Raw genomic sequence first — 17,680 nt, 5'->3', positions numbered from 1 at the left:
CTATTTGCGTTTGACAGCGAAAGTGGAAATGGTCCGAAAGTAAACTCAAACCGAAGCTGCATCCAAAGACGGCGTCGATTTGTCGAGATGGTCATTTGTCAGTCGCCATCGACGCTTCTCGAAGTCACCGACTGCGCGTCCTTTCTTTGCCTGATCTGACTTTCATCATGGGGTCATATCGCGATCGGCCTCATATGCTGAGGTCTTCTACCCTCACAGACACGCAGCAAATATGTCCCCGTCTTCAGAGCCCTTGAAATGGACGGCTCAACTTCATGTCGCGCCGTCAAATCGTCGTCTCGTTGGAGACAAGATTACCTTGCCACAGTCCGCCCTCGAATCACTTTTGGCTGCTGCGCCCGTGGTGTCAGTCCAGAATAACACGAATAGACAACTGACATCGTCCTTCGATCCATTTAACCCTTATTCTTTCGCAGCCGAGCGCCGTGCTCGCGAAGCTTTTGAAGACCGTCAGCAACAGTTACCCCATCCTCTCACTTTCCGCCTTGTCAACCCGCTCAATGGAAGGGCAGTATACGCTGGGATCCGCGAATTTTCAGCCGCCGAAGGTACAATAGGCCTGAGCAGCGGTCTGCAAGAGGCGCTGGGCCTGCAAAATGCCACACGGTCTACTTCCACGACCCGGGAAGGCACTCCAGATGGTGACGTGGTCATGACAAATGGTACAGACACATCTAAGGGAGAAGTAATAACTATACATGCAAAGCAATTGGAGAAAGGCACCTATGTCAAGCTGCGACCCTTGGAGGCTGGGTACGACCCGGAAGATTGGAAGTCTCTATTAGAGCGTTATCTTCGGGATAACTATACCACCCTGACCCGCGGAGAGTTGCTTGTCGTGCCTGGTGCACATCATGAAAGATTCCGGTTCTTGGTCGACAAGTTTGAACCAGACGAGGACGGGATATGTATTGTTGATACCGATCTCGAGGTCGACATTGAGCCTTTGAATGAGGAACAAGCGCGAGAGACTCTGAAGAAGACACTGGCAAAGAAGAACCGGGGCCACGAGTCACCCGAAGGAAGCTCATTAGGAGGCCCGGTGACGTTTGGGACCGAGATTCAAGGCAGAGTTCTACCTGGACAATATGTCGACTACGAATTGAAAGAATGGGACAAAACCCGCGATTTCGAAGTTACCTTGGAGGCTTTAGACGATGACACCAGGCTGAATTTACTGGTTACGCCTTTCTCAGCAAAACAGCGCTCGAAGCCACGCGACGACGAGTACGTCTTCGGTGATCTCAGTGTACGACCCACGAAGAGAATGAAACTCTCATACACCAGCGTCGACCTTGAGGATGCCGAGGTCTTGAACGTTGCTGTGCACGCGTGGAGTAACGGAAAAGAAGACTCTCAGGATTCAGCCCGACCAATCTCCTACAGCCTTCAAGTCTCCGCCCCTGCGCAGACAGACGATGCAGGCGACGAGACCGGTGCACTGTCTCCCGATGATGTGATGTGCAAGAACTGCCATCAAGTGGTTCCCAAGCGCACGCTTCCTCTTCATGAGGCATTCTGCTACAGGAACAACATCCTGTGTCCGAAGTGCTCGGAGGTGTTCCTCAAGAAGTCTGACGCCTGGCAAAACCACTGGCACTGTCCCCACGATGAAGAGCACGGCAACGATGCTGCTTCGCACGAAAAGCACGACGCCATCTTCCACCCACAATCACCTTTGCAATGCCCAGAATGTGACTTTCAGGCTTATGATGTACCGATCCTGGCCCACCATCGAACGACGACTTGTCCAGGGAAAGAAATCTTATGCCAATTCTGTCACTTAGTTGTCCCTCAACAAGGTCCAGAAGACCCTTCCTTTACGGACCCGGAAGTGCTTATGAGTGGGCTCACTCCCCATGAGATGGCTGATGGTGCACGGACAACAGAATGCCATCTCTGCAACAAGATTGTCAGGCTACGAGACATGAAAACCCATCTACGCCTTCACGATCGCGAAAGGTTCTCCAGACCGAAGTCTAGGCTTTGCTCAAATCGCATTTGCGGACGAGTCATTAAGTCTGAAGACGAGCAAAGAGTGCAGAAAGAGCAGCTCGGCCTGTGCAACGAATGTTTCGGTCCATTATACGTCACATCCTACGATCCTGAGGGCAAAATGTTGCGGCGAAGAATCGAGAGAAGATTGCTTCAGCAATTGACCGGCGGATGTGGTAAGAGTTGGTGTCGCAACGCGGAGTTCTGCCGAACAGCGTATAAGAATGTCCATGGCGACGATCGAGTCGTATCCGCCAAAGATGGCTTAGCTATGATCAAGCCAATCATGAACGACCTCGCAAACGGGACGATCACATCATTGATCTTCTGCGTCGATGAAGCGAGTCAATCGCGGAGAAATCTTGCCGGCATGATCATGGGCGAAGGGGAATATGAGCTGGAATGGTGTGCCAAAGCGCTTGAGGACGAGAAAGGCGATCTCGACAGAGCCAGGGAATGGTTGAAGAATCGGGCTCCAAAGGTTGGTGAGGTAGTTTCGTGATGAGCAGTGAGCAGTGAGCAGCGGGCAGTGATACAGAGATCAATAAAACCGCTCGCTCTATACAGAGGATTCGGGTGGCCGTGAGGCCGGGACTGTGCCCGCCTACGAAGCTTATGAATGATCTCTCCCTTCCTTCCCTCCCTCACCACCCTCGTGTCCATCTACCTGTCGAATCTCTAGCTACCGCAGCACAGGCAGGACGTTGGCCTCCTTTTTGACGGGTTGGCAGCGCCTCTTATCATACAGGTCCCATGCTGGGCAGGAGTCAGGGCTATCATTGCTCGCGCTTGCTTGACTCTCGTGAAGCCTGACGATCTCCCTGTGATCAGCCTTACCCTCTCAGCCAAGACAGGACAGTAGAGTACCATATGAATATTCTTGGTCGGAGCTATAGCATCAACTGGCCACTGCCTGATTAACGTCCGATTAATGCAGCAACAGCAACAGATGTTTAATCAAATGTATTATATCGCATCACCTCACATCACACGTAACAATGTATGTAATTAGCACAACTTTATAATGTAGGTACGACATACAACCGGCCTGGCCATGCTCTGCTTGGCACCGACCGTTAATCCAAAACTGTCACACTGTCGCTCTATATTACTTAACTTCCTTCGCTTCAGAATGCATAGCCGCCTCCCTCAAGGCCTCCCGCCCACTCACAGCAACTCCATCAATCCAGACGACGTTATCCTCCAGCACGGAGTTTCCCTCCTTGATATACCGGAACCGGGCCCTCCACACCCAGTAAATGCCTGGGAACAGGATCGTGGCCCCGACGATCAGACAGCTCCAGTTCATGTAGTCAATCGTGGCGATCGTGACGGGCACATATAGTGGGCAGAGATACATGGTGATGATGACGAGGGACCAGCACACGGAGATGACGTTGATGGGGTATCCCCAGCGGCCGAGGTCGAAGTACGGGCGAGGAGGCAGGATGGAGCGGCCGCGGATGAGGACCTGGAGAAGAAGGGTATCAGAGAAAGTGTGTACACGACGGAGAGCGAAAGGGCGGCTCGCGACACACATACCACGATGATTGGCGTCACGTAGCCGATCTGTAGAGTCACGCCGCCGCCAGAGATGATCGATTCGAAGGCGAGGTCGCTGCCTAGGACGATGAGGCCTACATTGGCCCAGCATTAGCGCAACGGGATGCGTCGGAGAGCTGGGGCACGCTACTCACCAATGACCAGGTCGACGACTAGGATCGCAATCATCGCTCTTAAGGGGATATGGAACCTCGTGCTCACGTGGGCAAAGTAGTCTGAGTAAGGGAATGCCTTGTCGCGAGCCATGCTCCAAGCGAGGCGCGAGCCGGCGTTGTTGGTGCCGACGATGATGAAGAAGTTCAGGCCGATCATGATGAGCGCGCAGAAGATGCCGCCGCCGTAGACGGAGTTGCAGACGTCCATCCACCAGTTCATGTACGGTTGCGAGGCTGGGAGTGTCAAGCATGTTAGCCAAGTAACCAGGGAGGAGAAAGGGGTGACTGAGAGGCGCTAATTCTGGCGTACCGAGCATGTATTCCTCCCAGTCCCCAGCGGTCCAGAGCAGAAGGATCGCGCCGAGCCAGCTGGTGACACTGCAAAATATCATCGACCAGACCATCACTCGCTAGATACGTCAGCCGCTGCCCAAAACTGTCGAGACGTGGTCGGGACTACTCACTGGAGCCTCCTTGGATGCATGCTTCATCTCCTCGACCAGGTGCATCATGCCGTCCGTGCCGTAGAGGCCATACATGGGCGAGTAAAAGGACATGATGAACACCCAACCACTGCTGGTATAGCCCGAGTTGTTGATAAACTTGGTGAAGATGAATTTTGCGTCGTGCTTGGGTGCCATGATGCCGAAGACGACCGCCCACGCGATACCGCCTGCAATGGTCCAGACGGCGCCAAAGAGGTTCATGCCTGGAAGCCAGGACTGCTTCAGGTTCATGACGATCGGCCCAATCAGGAAGGCCGTGTAGATGATCCAGGTCATCCAACGATGCCAGACAAATTCCGGATGAGTGACCTCGACGAAGGATGCAATGATCGCAGCGCTGTTGAGCGCACAGCTCGACCCCGTACTGATTTCGCCGACGATGACGGCCCATCCAACAAGGTATGATAGGATGGGTCGAAGCTTTCCGGTGGCGACGGCCTGGACGTAGTACTGTTGGCCACCCGCTGTGGGCCAGATGGTGCAGTACTCGGCCAAGGACATCATCAACAGAGTCTGACCCACTGCGACGAAGAGAGTGCCCCAGACGAGGGCAAAGGGCCCGCCAACGTCGAAGATGGTCGAGTACAGGACCACCAGACATGACCAGCTGCAAGAAATCATGATCTGATACGCGCATAGCGTCCAGAAATTGTACACTGTGCTTACACTTAGCACCGAAGGGATGACGATGTGGACGGGGTTACCATACCTCGTTTCAACTCTGGCTTCTTGCCCATGGACATAAGGAGGGCGTCGTCGCTATTGATGGACTTGGCCTCCTCGAGGGTCGCCATGTTGTCCAAGTCCTCCGTCACAGTTTCGAACCCCGTGTCTTTCATCTTGATCGCTTCCGAGGGTTTGGTGTTCAAACCCAAGGGAGGTCGCCGAGGACCGCTGCCACAGAAAATCCTGAGGGTGACTGAAGTCTTGAAGGCAAGTCGAGCTTAAGTTAATGAGCTTGTATCTTTCCAGCATGGACTATTCTGGCCCCGCGTAAGGCTAGAACAGAGACAAGGGGAGTTGTCATGGTTTCGGCCATGTGCATGGTGTAGCCCAGAGATTGGGCGTTGGACCGTGGTCTCCATTGGACGTGCAGCGCCGCTTATCGGCGCCGCCATTGATGCGATCCAAAGAATTCCTGACGCGTCTCTCCAAGCCCGATGCGGCAAACGATGCGAAGCGAGGGTCGTGGCGCTGCAGAGTGTTGATGATCCAACTCACAAGCGCATACCGTGAGACGTCCCTTATCGCTGGGTAAAGATACTCTCCTCGGCGATGGGTGGTCAGATGTTTTCTTTGGCTCTTCGATGGAGAAGGGACGAGCCGCAAGGCCAGGAATCTAGTTAAGACCTTGTGGGGACCCGACCTGGAGCCGAGATACCCTGCTCTAGGCTTCTTTTGGGCGGTGGATGGAGAAGTTCCTGCTGCCGGGATCCGTGGATCAATAGGCCAGGATGGTGATGTGCTGCCAGCCAACCGTGTGTTGCTTCAACCACAAGATCTCCAGATAGACGGACTGTGGACCTCGACTTACTGGCACGACTGGGTATCTCGAGTTTCAACACCATCTCCATCCACCAGCCCCTTGGGGAAGCCCATCCCACAGCACTAGCCACAGTTCTCCGAACACTATTGCTGACCAGACCTCTGAGAACACCGCGCGTTCTCAACTCACCTGCTGTCTTTAGATGTGTGGGGGGAGACGGAGAGTACACCAGAACCGCCGCGAACTCATTGTCTTGTTAGGAGTCTAGAAGACTCACCTTTCCGGGCCGGGCAGGAGAGGTGAGAAGTTGATGCTTTCTACAACGTCACGATATACCAGGCCAACTTATATAAGAAATCGTGAGACGCCATATTCCAGCTCCCTTCTTTCATGCAATCAGTCTTTCGCTTAGCACGGCCGCAGTCGTTGGTCCATTCCTGGAAACTTCCAAGCAGTCTGTGGCCTTATCATACCTGCGTTTATCGCAGGTCAGTTACATATCCCAGGGGTCTTCAAGCAAACAAGATGGCTCCAGTTGCGGTCGAGGACATCATCGAAGCTCCGGTCGTGTCCAAGAAAGGAGCCGGCTTTACCAATGGTGCCGTCCAGAAGCCGACCCTGGCACGATATGACGCGAACGATCCGGCCACGACGACGGATCTTCTGGTCGAGATCATTGAACGCGACGGTGGTGTTATCGTGGAGAACATCATCTCCAAAGAACTAGCCAGCCGTATCAAGTCGGAGCTGAAGCCTTATTTCGACACAGACATGGTCGACCCTTCAGGTTTCTTCCCACATACGACCCAGAGAGCTACAGGTCTGCTTGCCCGGTCGGAAGGGTGCGTAGAGTTAGCCATGAATCCCACGTACATCAATGTGGCAAACAAGATGATCTCTTCGACATTTACGTACTGGACTGGCCAGAGACAAGAAACCGTCACAGCGAAGCCGATCATCTCCTCGAGTGTCGGCTTCCGTGTGAATCCAGGCGGTAGGCAACAGGGACTGCACAGAGATGACGCGTAAACGACTGCTGCCTGGTGTCCCGTTCGGAAACTGGCTGACTTGATGTAGCGACTATCACACTCGCAATTGCGACATGCCCATGATGCTCGGGTGTGTGACTGCCTTGACCAAGACAACAGCCGAGAACGGCGCCACAATTGCGATCCCTGGGTCGCATGTTTGGGGTCCAGACCGTTGCCCATACGATCACGAAGCTATTCCAGCAGAGTTGGAACCTGGTGATGCCTTCATCTTTGTCGGCAACCTATATCATGCTGGAGGTGCTAATGTTACCAAGTAGGGATTGGACGAGCCGCGAAACCTTGGAACCTGCTGACTGCATCCCAGAGACCAAGCTCGCGAAACGGTTGGAATCTTCTTATGCAAGCCGACCTATCGTCCTGCTGAGAACCAGTTCCTCATGGTGCCTCCCGAGAAGGCTAAGCGGCTGCCACCACAAGCACAAAGGCTTTTAGGTTATGGAATTTGCCGTCCGTCTCTCGGCTTCATGGAATATCAAGATCCCATGCGTGTCCTGTTTGGGGTCGAAGACGAGGAAACTGTTGACATGTAATTGCTTGTCTGTGGACATGGACCAAGTTGAATGCCGGTGACAGCTCCACAACGAGTACGGATTTCGGCACAGGACATTTATATCACCAGAAAATGCTTGCCCTGTCTAGACTCCTGCCGAGCAAACTGCATCCAATCTGCGACGACGAGGGGATCGGTCGCCCAGAAACGCCGCAGAAACTCCAGTGCTGGGTAGCAGTTGGAGAAGCCCGTTGAGTTCATGACTTCCAGCAGTTTGGTCTCGGCGAAATCCTGGGTATCCTTGTTATGCCTGCTTTGTGTTCCCACGACAAACAGCGGCCATACGAGATCGTGCTGATAGGCGTCCTTGTTCCGAATCTGGCCCATCGCAGTGATGACACCGGTGACGTGGTCCTGAAGCGACGCCTGAACGGCATGGTCGAGAGTGTTGAGAAGAGCTTGGAAACTGTATGCAAGTCCAGCATAGTGGAAGATATCAATGAGAACAGTAAAGTCGTTGTGTGGACCAGGTGTGCCGAAGTCGAAGCGCCTGCTGAATGTCCGAGAACGATCTCGAGCGTACTCGAACTTCTCTTGCAAACCCTGCATATTTGCCAACGCCACTGATGCTTCCTCAGCTGAGAACGGATTGTCGTTGCGGCGTCTTTCAGCGCGAGTCACGTCTTGAATCAATTGCAGCCAATCTGTGAAGACATTGGCCTCCTGCTTTGTCAAGACCGAGCTAGGGATTTGATCATTGTCACCGAATGTCGTGGAGGAACCAAAGACATCGTATACGAAAGCTTCCTTGAGGAGAAACCGGCATGTATCATCCAGAATGGTCGATGCAAGGTCTGTGGCAGTCCACCGCTTTGTTATGGTTCTGGCGGCTTTCCAATGAACATGCCATGTAGTTGTGTCACACCTGATCATTTCGAGATTACACAGTACCAGGATAGTGGCCAGGATGGTGCTTGCCTGAGTTTTCCGGGGTGAATTTGCATCCTCAATGACCTCTGCGCGCAGATCCCGAGCCAGAAGCTGTAAGCTCCTATCCCGGTAGTTGCTAGATAGGAATCCGCCGTTCAATGGCCAGCTTGAATCGCGTCTGGACGTGTAGTGCTCCGCCGACAGCGCCAGGAGGGCGAGAAGCAGCGACTCTGATTCGAGCGCAAGAGGGAGCAGGAGCTTGCGCCACGGATTTTCAGGCCCGTCTACCCATGGCATGACAGTAGCGACATGATGGTCGAAGTAGTGCAGGAGCTCTCTGACCGGCCTTCCTTGCAAGTAGTCGGGCAGCACATGCGATGACAATTCGAGGTCTAGCGCAAACTGATTATGAAAGGTACCTCCGTCATATCCGGATGGGACGGAGCGATAGGACGGCCGTGATGTGGCAACTGGTTTAGCGCCAGACAACGTCGTCGTTGAGAACTCGAAACCGTCCTCGCCTGCATCTGAGATCTCCCCAGGAGTAGTGCTCTTGGGGCTGAAGTTCTCTTGGGAACCGGCACTTTCGCGAGGAGCAGGTTCAATGATAGGCAGCGCCTTGCCCGTGAGTTTCCCTCTGCTCGCAACGCCTTGTCCGAACTGGATCCTCAGCCCGTAACCGGGGCACGTCAGCTCTTTGAGAGCACATTTCTTGCAAGTCGGCAGCGACCTGTCGCAGCGGATGCGTCTCCGGTTGCAGGTTCGGCAATCTGTCTGGCGTCAGTGCTTCTTCACCTCGACTGGACTTTCCGGCATAACCTTTGGCTGCTCTGGGCTCATTCGGGTCCAAGGATGACATGCGAAGACTCATCTTGCAGGCGTGACTGCGGTAGGTAGACAACGGGGACTAGCTGGAAGAAATACCCACAATGGCAAGGACTGGAGACATCACGACCTGGTGTTCAGCTCGTCGAGAGCGGAAGCAGCGTAGATGCGCCGAAGCCGTAGCAAGCTGAGCGCCATTGAAGCCTTGGCGACGCGGAAGCCACCGCGAGGGGCCCTTGGGGGTGGTTTAGATACGTTTCTTTTCTCCTGCAAATATCGGCATCTGGCTGTCTGTGGCAGCAGCACATCGGCATTTGGCTCGCGACCGAGTCAGTGAGGTGCAAGCCAGGCGGCAATGATGGCTGGACGTGACAGTGGACAGCTCCGAGGTCTCCCTTGTTCCGTGGGATAACGTCCGTCGGATCCCTGCTCCCGGAAAGGAAGCTGGATGGAGAAGACGTTCAAACCGTGAGGCAGCGTTCTTGTATCTTCGGTCACCACATCTATGCGCGGAGGCAGACTTGAATGTTGTTATCATGGGGCCTATAGGCGAGGCAACGCTGGAGCAGATTGAAAACAGCCCGCAAAATGCCAGCGTCCACTACAGCTGGCCCAAGCCCGGCAGAGATCGTCCATAGACTGCATCTCGAAGGATTATCGAAGAAGACGCTCTCAAAAGACGCAGGGTCCTCTCTGCCAGATGGATTCTACCACGCGCCGGCTATCTATCAGCTGGAGCGACGTGCCATCTTTTCGAAACGATGGTTCTTGGTCTCGCACAAGGCTCGCTATCGCAACGTGGGAGATTACGTGCAGTATGAGATGGCCGGTTTCAACTTTGTGATCGTCAGGAACAAGACAGGGAGGATAGTTGGATTCCACAACATCTGCAGGTGGGTGCCGTGGTTCTACTAGCACGCGAGTGTCGGACACGACCGAGTGGATGATGACCATCTTTTGACAATTCGCTGCACCCAGACATCGTGCCTTTCCGATCGTGCAAGAAACGAGTGGCACAGCAAAGATCTTCTCCTGCAAATACCACGGCTGGTCATACGACCTCAACGGAAAGCTGACCAAAGCCCCTCGCTTCACTCCAGAGTCCGTCTCCGACTTCGATACGTCGGGTATCCAGCTCTTTCCCATCCACGTCCACGTGGACAGAAATGGCTTTGTATACGCCAACCTGGACGCTCGACCGGAACCTGAAATCACATGGAGAGCACAGTACGGGGCGCTTGATGATCAAGATGTGCTCACGCATTCCGGCGTTGACTGGGACGCCGTGGAGTACGACTTCACCTGGACCAAAGAGGGGAAATTCAACTGGAAACTCATGCAAGACAACTACAATGAGGTGCGTCCCTGTTGCACAGCAATTTGCGTACCTGCGTAAGAATGCTAACTTACCAATCCCTCTCCAGTGCTACCACTGCCTCACAGCGCACCCGTCCGTAGCCAAAACAACAGCCCTCGACACATACTACGTCGTCCCTGCGACACCCAGCAACTACATCTCGCACTTCAGCGAACCAAAACCCTCTGTGTTTTCTACCAGCCAATTCGACACCACACGCTTCGCCGGCCGTTCCGCCACGCATGTCTTTCCTGGCGGCCATTTCAGCCCCAACCCCGGCACGGGCTTCATGCATCTGATGCGCAGCATCCCAACTTCGGCGACGACCACGAGGCAGGAGTACGATGTCTACCGCCTCAACACACCCCACGCGACACCCGAGGCTCATGAAAGAATGACTGCTTTCTATCGAAACGTTGTCAACGAGGACTTTGCACTCTGTGAGGCGGTGCAGAGGAACCTCGAGCGCGCAGTGTTTGAAAGAGGGCGACTGCATCCGTTCCATGAGGAGGGCGTGATAGCATTCCAGGAGATGATCGTCAAGATTCTAGGAGAGCAGGTCGAGGCTGAGGAAGAGGCTGGACAGGAGATCTGGGCGGCGAGGCCAGCTTCACGAGGTCAGAGTGTAGGACTTAAGACCACGCAAGCGGCGACGAACCTCTGCGACAGGATACTAGAGTCAGTAGGAGAGGGAGGAATTAGTTGCGAGAAGACACTAGCCAGAGGTTTGGAATGGTGAAGGATGGTTAAGGTGTACGAAGTAGGACTGAAGGGCCTTTGACAGAAGGTCCAGAACAGTTTACACAATGTGATACCACGTTCTCCAGTATCTATCTTGTCCTATCGCAAACTCTCGATCCTGTCTGCGAGTCTTGACACGCTATCCTACGTCCTCACGTACAGTCGGCCCAGGTACACAAACCAAGTCAACCCACTAACCAGCCAATTCCTCTGCTCAACATCTCCCTCCAAACCATCCCCTTCAAATGTACCACTCGCCACAGAACCTAACCAACATACCACGGAGCTTGGCTCCAGTCGTACTCCTTATTATGATGTTTCGAGATTAAAGGCATGGCGGGATACAGACTTCGGCTAAAAGCAAACACATGATGACATACACCATCTCAGTACACGCGACGTGGAATGGGCCACATTGATCACCTGGAATGGGACTGCCTTTTAGACATAACACCCTCCGTTGTTCGGGCTACAACCCCTTCTCGACCCATCGTCGCAGTCGCAGCCGGTGCATCGACATTGGTTAGGGCGGGGATCAGGAATATCAGGGCGCTCGACGCTGAAGAGCCTGTTAGCTGGTAATGGTTTAGGACAGAAGATGAGGGACATAGCTTGACATGTTCTTGACATGTCTTGACTTACAGTACTTAGGGCTGCATTTGGGCTTGGGAGTTGGTGGTGGCGGTGCTGGTGGAGGAGGACCTCCACCGCCTCCCCTGGACCTTGTGGTGGTGGCTATGGGGAAGACCGCCGCCGCCTGGCGCCTAAACCGGTCGTGACCGGTGGTTCTCCCAATTGTGCCGCTGCGCTAGACCGCAAAGTTGTCTCCGTCAAACGTGGCCTCAGTCTCGATCACTACAGGTATCGCAACTTCTTGGATGACTTTGCCCGGGGAGCCATTACACGGAGTACATTGTCCTCCTCCTTTAGCGTTTTTCTGTGTGATTGGTTGCACAGCCACTTGACAGCCACCCAACACCATATGCAGCGAGGGCCTGACGCACTTGCCCTGTGGCAGCAGATCATGCCCAGTCGTTCCTGGGGGAGGAGACGCAGCATCGTCTGCCTTGTCTTAGCGGGTTTAGAGGGTGCAGGCACCAGACACAGTACATCAGTCTCGCGGTCTCGTTCAATCTGTCTGCTCTTTCCCACGTGAATCGACAAGGTGTACGGAGTACCTCCACTGTCTGGTACCGAACTCGTGGCTTGCATCCGCTATGGTCCTCGATCCAGTCAGCGCGCTGAGTATCGCTGCAAGCGTGGTCCAGTTCATCGACTTCGGCACGAAATTGATCTCGAAAAGTCGGGAACTGGCACGGAACTCAACCGGAACGCTGGGCGAGCATGGAGAGATGATAGCGGCCTCAAATCGGCTCAAGGACCTGGATGATGGCCTTCTGAAGTCACTCTCTATCTTGACCGCTGAAAAGAAGAAATTGACGGAAGCAGAAACGGCCTTGAGGGCCGTCTCCCAGGAATGCAGAGATATGGCTGCAGAATTTAGTCAGACATTGAGCGAGTACTCTGTAGAACCTGGGCAAAATGCATGGAAGAGCTTCCGCAAGGTCTTCAAGGCTGTATGGGACAAAGAGGGTATCGAGGCAATGCGACAACGGTTGAACGACCAAAGACAACACTGTCTCTCAACATATTAATAGTGATGAGGTACATACACTGTTATTCTCACTGTCGTGCAGATCTACTTGCTGACCTGATGTCAGTGATTCCCAGTACCAAATCTTGGAGGACCTTCGTGGTGAAGGCAAACGCGTGGAGGCCAGCATCCTGGACGCCGTCCGCCAGTCCAGTACGGAACTTCAGTCGACGCTCGCCGGATTTGCTCGCCAGTTTGCCAAGAATCCCAGGAAACATCAATTAACTAGGCTCAAAGCGGACCGGGACCAGTATATCTCCAAGCAAAAGAACGCCATCGACCGAGTTTCATCTGATATTCACAGCCGCATCAACGAAGACAGCTCCAAACGCTTGAAAGAGTACATTTTAAGCACCCTCTATTTCACGCAAATTCGAGAAAGACGGTCTCAAATCCGTCCTGCTCATCGAAAGACGTTCGACTGGATTTTCCGGACATCAGACCCGCAAAACCAATTATTCTCCAACTTTCGAGAATGGCTTGAGGGTGCGCGTTCGGCTCGAGGGCTCTACTGGATCTCTGGAAAGCCCGGCTCAGGTAAGTCCACGCTAATGCGGTACTGGTCAGAGGATGAGCGAACCAAGAATGCGCTTGCTGTCTGGGCCCATCCAAAATCTATATTATACGCCAGTTGCTTCTTCTGGCTGGCGGGCACCGAGACGCAGAAGTCACTCAATGGCTCGCTAAGGTCCCTTCTTCACGACTTGCTGACACAAGTGCCTTCCCTGATACCTGAGGTGGCCCCCTGGCGCTGGCGAGCCGCCGACTTCGGCTCTAACCTGCCTCCCTGGACCAATTCCGAGTTGCTTGAGGCGTTCCACGAGCTTGTTGCGGTGGCAAGGCAGACACATTGTTTGTTTATTTTCATAGACGGCCTGGACGAATTCCATGGCGACCCCGAACAACAGACTGAACTTCTCGCACTTTTGGCATCCTTGTCCAAATCAGATTCGATCAAGCTATGCGTCTCTAGTCGGCGTTATCCAATATTCCAGACTGCCTTCGAAGGGTTTCCGACTTTACGGCTGGAAAATTTGACCCGCAACGACATCAAGATTTTTGTGGAGGGTAGGCTCGGAGATCTCAAAGCCTTCAGGCCGTTACAACAAATCTACCCACAAGAAAGCAATGAACTCGTCTTGGAAATTGTCAAGAGGGCCCAAGGAGTATTCCTCTGGGTGCATCTTGTGGTTCGGTTATCATGCCAAGGGGTAATTGATGGCGACTCGATGACGGCGCTTTCTCGCCGACTTGAAGAGATCCCCGACGACCTGGACGAGTTCTTCCGACGCATCATCGATGGCATCCCTCGTCAGCAGCGCAAATACGCGTCTCGATATTTCACATTAATGCTGGCTTCTACAAGGAAGCCGCCACTCCTGTCCTTGTTCTTTGTTGACGAGGAAGTCCCAGACTTTGTCGAGAAAACGCCGTTGCAGGTTTCTCATATACAATCTCTTCAAGCTCGGCAGCGAGTGATGGAACGAAGACTTGAGAGCCGCTGCAGAGGCTTGCTCGAAGCGCGGAAGCATGATCAGAACTCTTGGCCGCCCATCGGTTGCCAGACGGAGTACTATGTGGATTTTCTTCACCGCAGCGTGCGAGATTTTCTGCTGTCGAAGGACACGCAGAGCGTTTTGCACGAGTATTCTTCAGGCGACTTTGATCCCAACGATTTCCTGTGTAAAGCGACGCTTGCGCAACTGAAAATGGCCGATTCGCAGCTTCCTGATGTGCTCGAGCTTTCTATCGTCTTCTTGGAACATGTAAGAGAGCTGGAGCGATCTTCTGGCACGGCCCATCCGAGACTTTTCGACACTTTTACATCCCTGCTCAAGCATCACGCTCCGCACTGGCCTTCTTCGCCCGGATCTTATGTTGCGTTGGCTCTGGCCTTTTCAGTTGAACATTACGCAACACATATGATCAGAACCGGATCTTTGGATATGAACTGCCAGTACGAATGCCCATTGATTCCAGGATCAGCTGCTACTCTACTCGAGTACAGCATAGGTGCGGATCTGCCCTCGAGTATCAGAAACCACAGTTTAGTAAGGGGTAAGCCGCTCGGATCTGCTGCGACTGCTCTCCTCGAACACGGCGCAAATCCAAACAGTCAACGAGGTGCTCGGACTGATTGGAAGTTCTTCCTCCGTTCGGCTGAGCGTGAGAAGCATTTGTGCTCCGAGCTGGACCCTTCCTGGGCGCGAATAGCGCGAGCTTTTGTTGAGCATGGGGCCGGCCGGGAAGCGACCCAACGGCGACGCGTTCTGCATTCGCGAAGGGCCCTTCAAGAGCTTGACTACTATGCAGATGTCTTGGAGATGGTGTTCGAGGGCCACGAAGGGAAAGAGTACGCTGCTATCCTGCGTGAGAACTCTTCGACATTGGGCGGCGTAAAGCGAATCTTTGCACGATCTCCGCGAAGGTGAGGTGTTGAGGATGTGTTGTATGTGTTATCTTTCGGCCCCTTCTTTGCTTTTACCTTGACCTTTCCCAATTATGCTGCCGACTCTAGACTGTGCCATGCGTCGTTTCTGGTCGGATGCGTGCATGATTTCCAAAGCTCAAAAGAACGCGGCTTCCCTTCTTCTTTCCAAGACCAGAATTGCACGCCCAAGACCACGCATAGCATTGATACAGTAAGTAGAACGAGGAGCAGTTTCTCAAGGAACATACATACCTCGATACCACTCCCAAACGACTTCCGTTGTGGCCCTACATACCCGGGAACGAGCGTGAAGTCACGAGGAGACAGTACGGAGACGTTGGAGGTTCCACAGTGTTCTCGGGATGCCGACAAGCGATGTATCATTATACTTATACTTACCTGTATCAATGTCGCCGACAAGCGATGTATCATTATACTTATACTTACCTGTATCAATGTCGCCGACAAGCGATGTATCATTATACTTATACTTACCTGTATCAATGTCGCCGACAAGCGATGTATCATTATACTTATACTTACCTGTATCAATGTCGCCGACAAGCGATGTATCATATACTTATACTTACCTGTATCAATGTCGTGGAAGTGCAAGTGTATATGTAGATAGATGTGTAGATCGAATGACAGGTACGCACATGTACGTCAAGCTTGGTACCTAGGTCTGGAACTGAGGTCCTGTCCAACTATTCTGTATGTCTACATCTGTCTCTGTGTGGAATGACGCCCTCACATCCAGACTTCCCCCATAGGACCAAGTACAGGTTAATTGGACTCCCATTTATCCTCTGCAATTTACAGTCACCTGCAAAATGTATCCATGCGGCTTTACTCGGTGATCGGCGCGCACGATAGCCCCTTGAGTTGGTAGATCAGTTTTCCAAGTCCCTGTCTTGACTGGATATGTATGATTACCTCAAGTCACCAATGCACCATACATCATACATCATGCAACGCTGACTCGTTACTCCTCAATCCAGACAGATATTCGTTGTTCGCGTGACCTGTTCTGTTGTCCATGTTGTCCGCTACATAGTTGCACAGAGATATCTCTCCACCAATTTGTAGCCACCTTCGCTGATCACAAAAACAAGGCAACCCCCAACGTCACACCCAATAAACCTAACACACTCATTCCACACAACGTCACGGCGCCATTCCCGCTCGCCGTACCGGTACCGCTAGCGGTACCTGAATTCTCCGCTTGTGCTGTGCCGAGCGTCGCACTAGCGGCGGTGTTCACGGCGCTTGGCTTCGGCGCGTCCGTCAAATCCAGGCCTAGAAATAGTGTCTGGGCGCACAGACTGGGGAGTGATTCGGCGAAGCTGTATTGTTCGTCGGACGGACAGCTCTGGATACAGCCGATCAGAGGGTCGTTGGACGGGGTGTAGCTTTTGCATTTACATTGGTCGAGCGCGGAACCGGTCTCGGTGCCGTCGCAGTGGTTGACGATGGGGTTGGCGACGATGCAGGCGTCGACGCACTGGCCGTGCAGGGACGTGCTTGTTGGTGCTGCGGGGGATGAGGATGATGTGCGGGTCGTTGTTGATGTTGATGTCGTAGAGGATGTGCGCTGCGGGTTGTTTAAGCCTTGAGCTTGTATCGTTGCGATGAGGGACGACAGAAGGGCAAGGAACGGCAGGGATAAAACGAGGTGGACCATTCTGGAGTGAGGGCTCAGGCTGGACTCAGGCGAGGCTCGGGTGTGGGTTCTGTCTGTGGTTGATGCTTCTTCGTTGGGGAGGGGCGTTCAAAAAGAGATTGAGCAAGAATAGAGGTAACTGTTTGTAACGAAGAGTGGCCGAGCTGTTAGGATACTGGCTAAGCAAACAATGAGAGTGAGTGTTCGCTCAATCGATGTCGTTGGAACAATCGAGTGGGAAATTACCTGAGTGTAAAGAGGTAGACAGAACGAAGGACGAGAAACAGGAACACGAGAACAGTAGCACAATCACAGCAACCTGCACCGCTAAGCAATATGAGAGTCCATGTCGTGTATTCAGCCCTGTATACGCTTGAGGTCGTGGCTGCCAGTCTTGGTCTGACTCAGGCTGGGCCTCAGATCCCAATTTTGGAGCCGCAAGGCTGTGCTGGGCGGTGCTCCGCTCGTCAACCAGCCAACGAGCACGCAAGCTCGGAGTGCGATCGATGGACCGGCCGAGATGGGGGCCGTCGGGTGCTGTGCCGTCTATGAGTACGAACCCATTCACACAATGACCGTGAATGAAGTGTCGCCTTGACGTCAGCTCTAGGTGCCCTCACGTACTGTACATAGCTGTCGACGCGCACCAAAAGCTCAATTACCGTCCTCGGGATCCGGTTCGGCGTCTCTCAGATAGATCCTTCAAGTTTGAAGGAGTCGAACTCTAGTCGCACCCTCTGGGACAAGGGATAGCATAATGTTACGAGAGCGCTGATCTGCCTATAGCAATGGTGAACCGTAAGTCAATAGA

The 17,680-nt window shown here is 53.3% G+C and overlaps 7 protein-coding genes across 7 annotated transcripts; 4 read left to right on the top strand and 3 right to left on the bottom strand.

The window, feature by feature from the left end:
* Positions 1-232: 232 nt before the first annotated feature.
* On the top strand, positions 233-2,518 carry A1O7_05851 (uncharacterized protein; the record flags this gene model as incomplete). Its single annotated transcript, XM_007759859.1, has 1 exon — positions 233-2,518. The coding sequence occupies one exon, from the start codon at positions 233-235 to the stop codon at positions 2,516-2,518; it is 2,286 nt and encodes a 761-aa protein (XP_007758049.1).
* A 606-nt stretch (positions 2,519-3,124) lies between these two features.
* A1O7_05850 (uncharacterized protein) lies at positions 3,125-5,079 on the bottom strand (the record flags this gene model as incomplete). The annotated part of the gene is made up of 6 exons (XM_007759858.1): positions 3,125-3,487; positions 3,559-3,653; positions 3,714-3,968; positions 4,045-4,144; positions 4,199-4,896; positions 4,950-5,079. 6 exons carry the CDS (start codon positions 5,077-5,079, stop codon positions 3,125-3,127), a joined length of 1,641 nt encoding a protein of 546 aa, XP_007758048.1.
* A 1,172-nt stretch (positions 5,080-6,251) lies between these two features.
* On the top strand, positions 6,252-7,308 carry A1O7_05849 (uncharacterized protein; the record flags this gene model as incomplete). The annotated part of the gene is made up of 3 exons (XM_007759857.1): positions 6,252-6,751; positions 6,804-7,031; positions 7,083-7,308. The coding sequence occupies 3 exons, from the start codon at positions 6,252-6,254 to the stop codon at positions 7,306-7,308; spliced, it is 954 nt and encodes a 317-aa protein (XP_007758047.1).
* A 77-nt stretch (positions 7,309-7,385) lies between these two features.
* On the bottom strand, positions 7,386-9,069 carry A1O7_05848 (uncharacterized protein; the record flags this gene model as incomplete). The annotated part of the gene is made up of 2 exons (XM_007759856.1): positions 7,386-8,968; positions 8,994-9,069. The coding sequence occupies 2 exons, from the start codon at positions 9,067-9,069 to the stop codon at positions 7,386-7,388; spliced, it is 1,659 nt and encodes a 552-aa protein (XP_007758046.1).
* Positions 9,070-9,611: 542 nt separating this feature from the next.
* Positions 9,612-11,119, top strand: A1O7_05847 (uncharacterized protein; the record flags this gene model as incomplete). Its single annotated transcript, XM_007759855.1, has 3 exons — positions 9,612-9,916; positions 10,002-10,380; positions 10,448-11,119. 3 exons carry the CDS (start codon positions 9,612-9,614, stop codon positions 11,117-11,119), a joined length of 1,356 nt encoding a protein of 451 aa, XP_007758045.1.
* A 1,219-nt stretch (positions 11,120-12,338) lies between these two features.
* On the top strand, positions 12,339-15,207 carry A1O7_05846 (uncharacterized protein; the record flags this gene model as incomplete). Its single annotated transcript, XM_007759854.1, has 2 exons — positions 12,339-12,736; positions 12,843-15,207. 2 exons carry the CDS (start codon positions 12,339-12,341, stop codon positions 15,205-15,207), a joined length of 2,763 nt encoding a protein of 920 aa, XP_007758044.1.
* A 1,101-nt stretch (positions 15,208-16,308) lies between these two features.
* A1O7_05845 (uncharacterized protein) lies at positions 16,309-16,890 on the bottom strand (the record flags this gene model as incomplete). The annotated part of the gene is made up of 1 exon (XM_007759853.1): positions 16,309-16,890. One exon carries the CDS (start codon positions 16,888-16,890, stop codon positions 16,309-16,311), a length of 582 nt encoding a protein of 193 aa, XP_007758043.1.
* Positions 16,891-17,680: the final 790 nt, after the last annotated feature.

Source organism: Cladophialophora yegresii, assembly GCF_000585515.1.
Source record: "Cladophialophora yegresii CBS 114405 chromosome Unknown aczIN-supercont1.4, whole genome shotgun sequence".
NCBI lineage: Eukaryota > Fungi > Ascomycota > Eurotiomycetes > Chaetothyriales > Herpotrichiellaceae > Cladophialophora > Cladophialophora yegresii.
The sequence above is the reverse complement of the archived record's forward strand: the minus strand, read 5'-3'. Positions and strand labels throughout refer to the sequence as shown.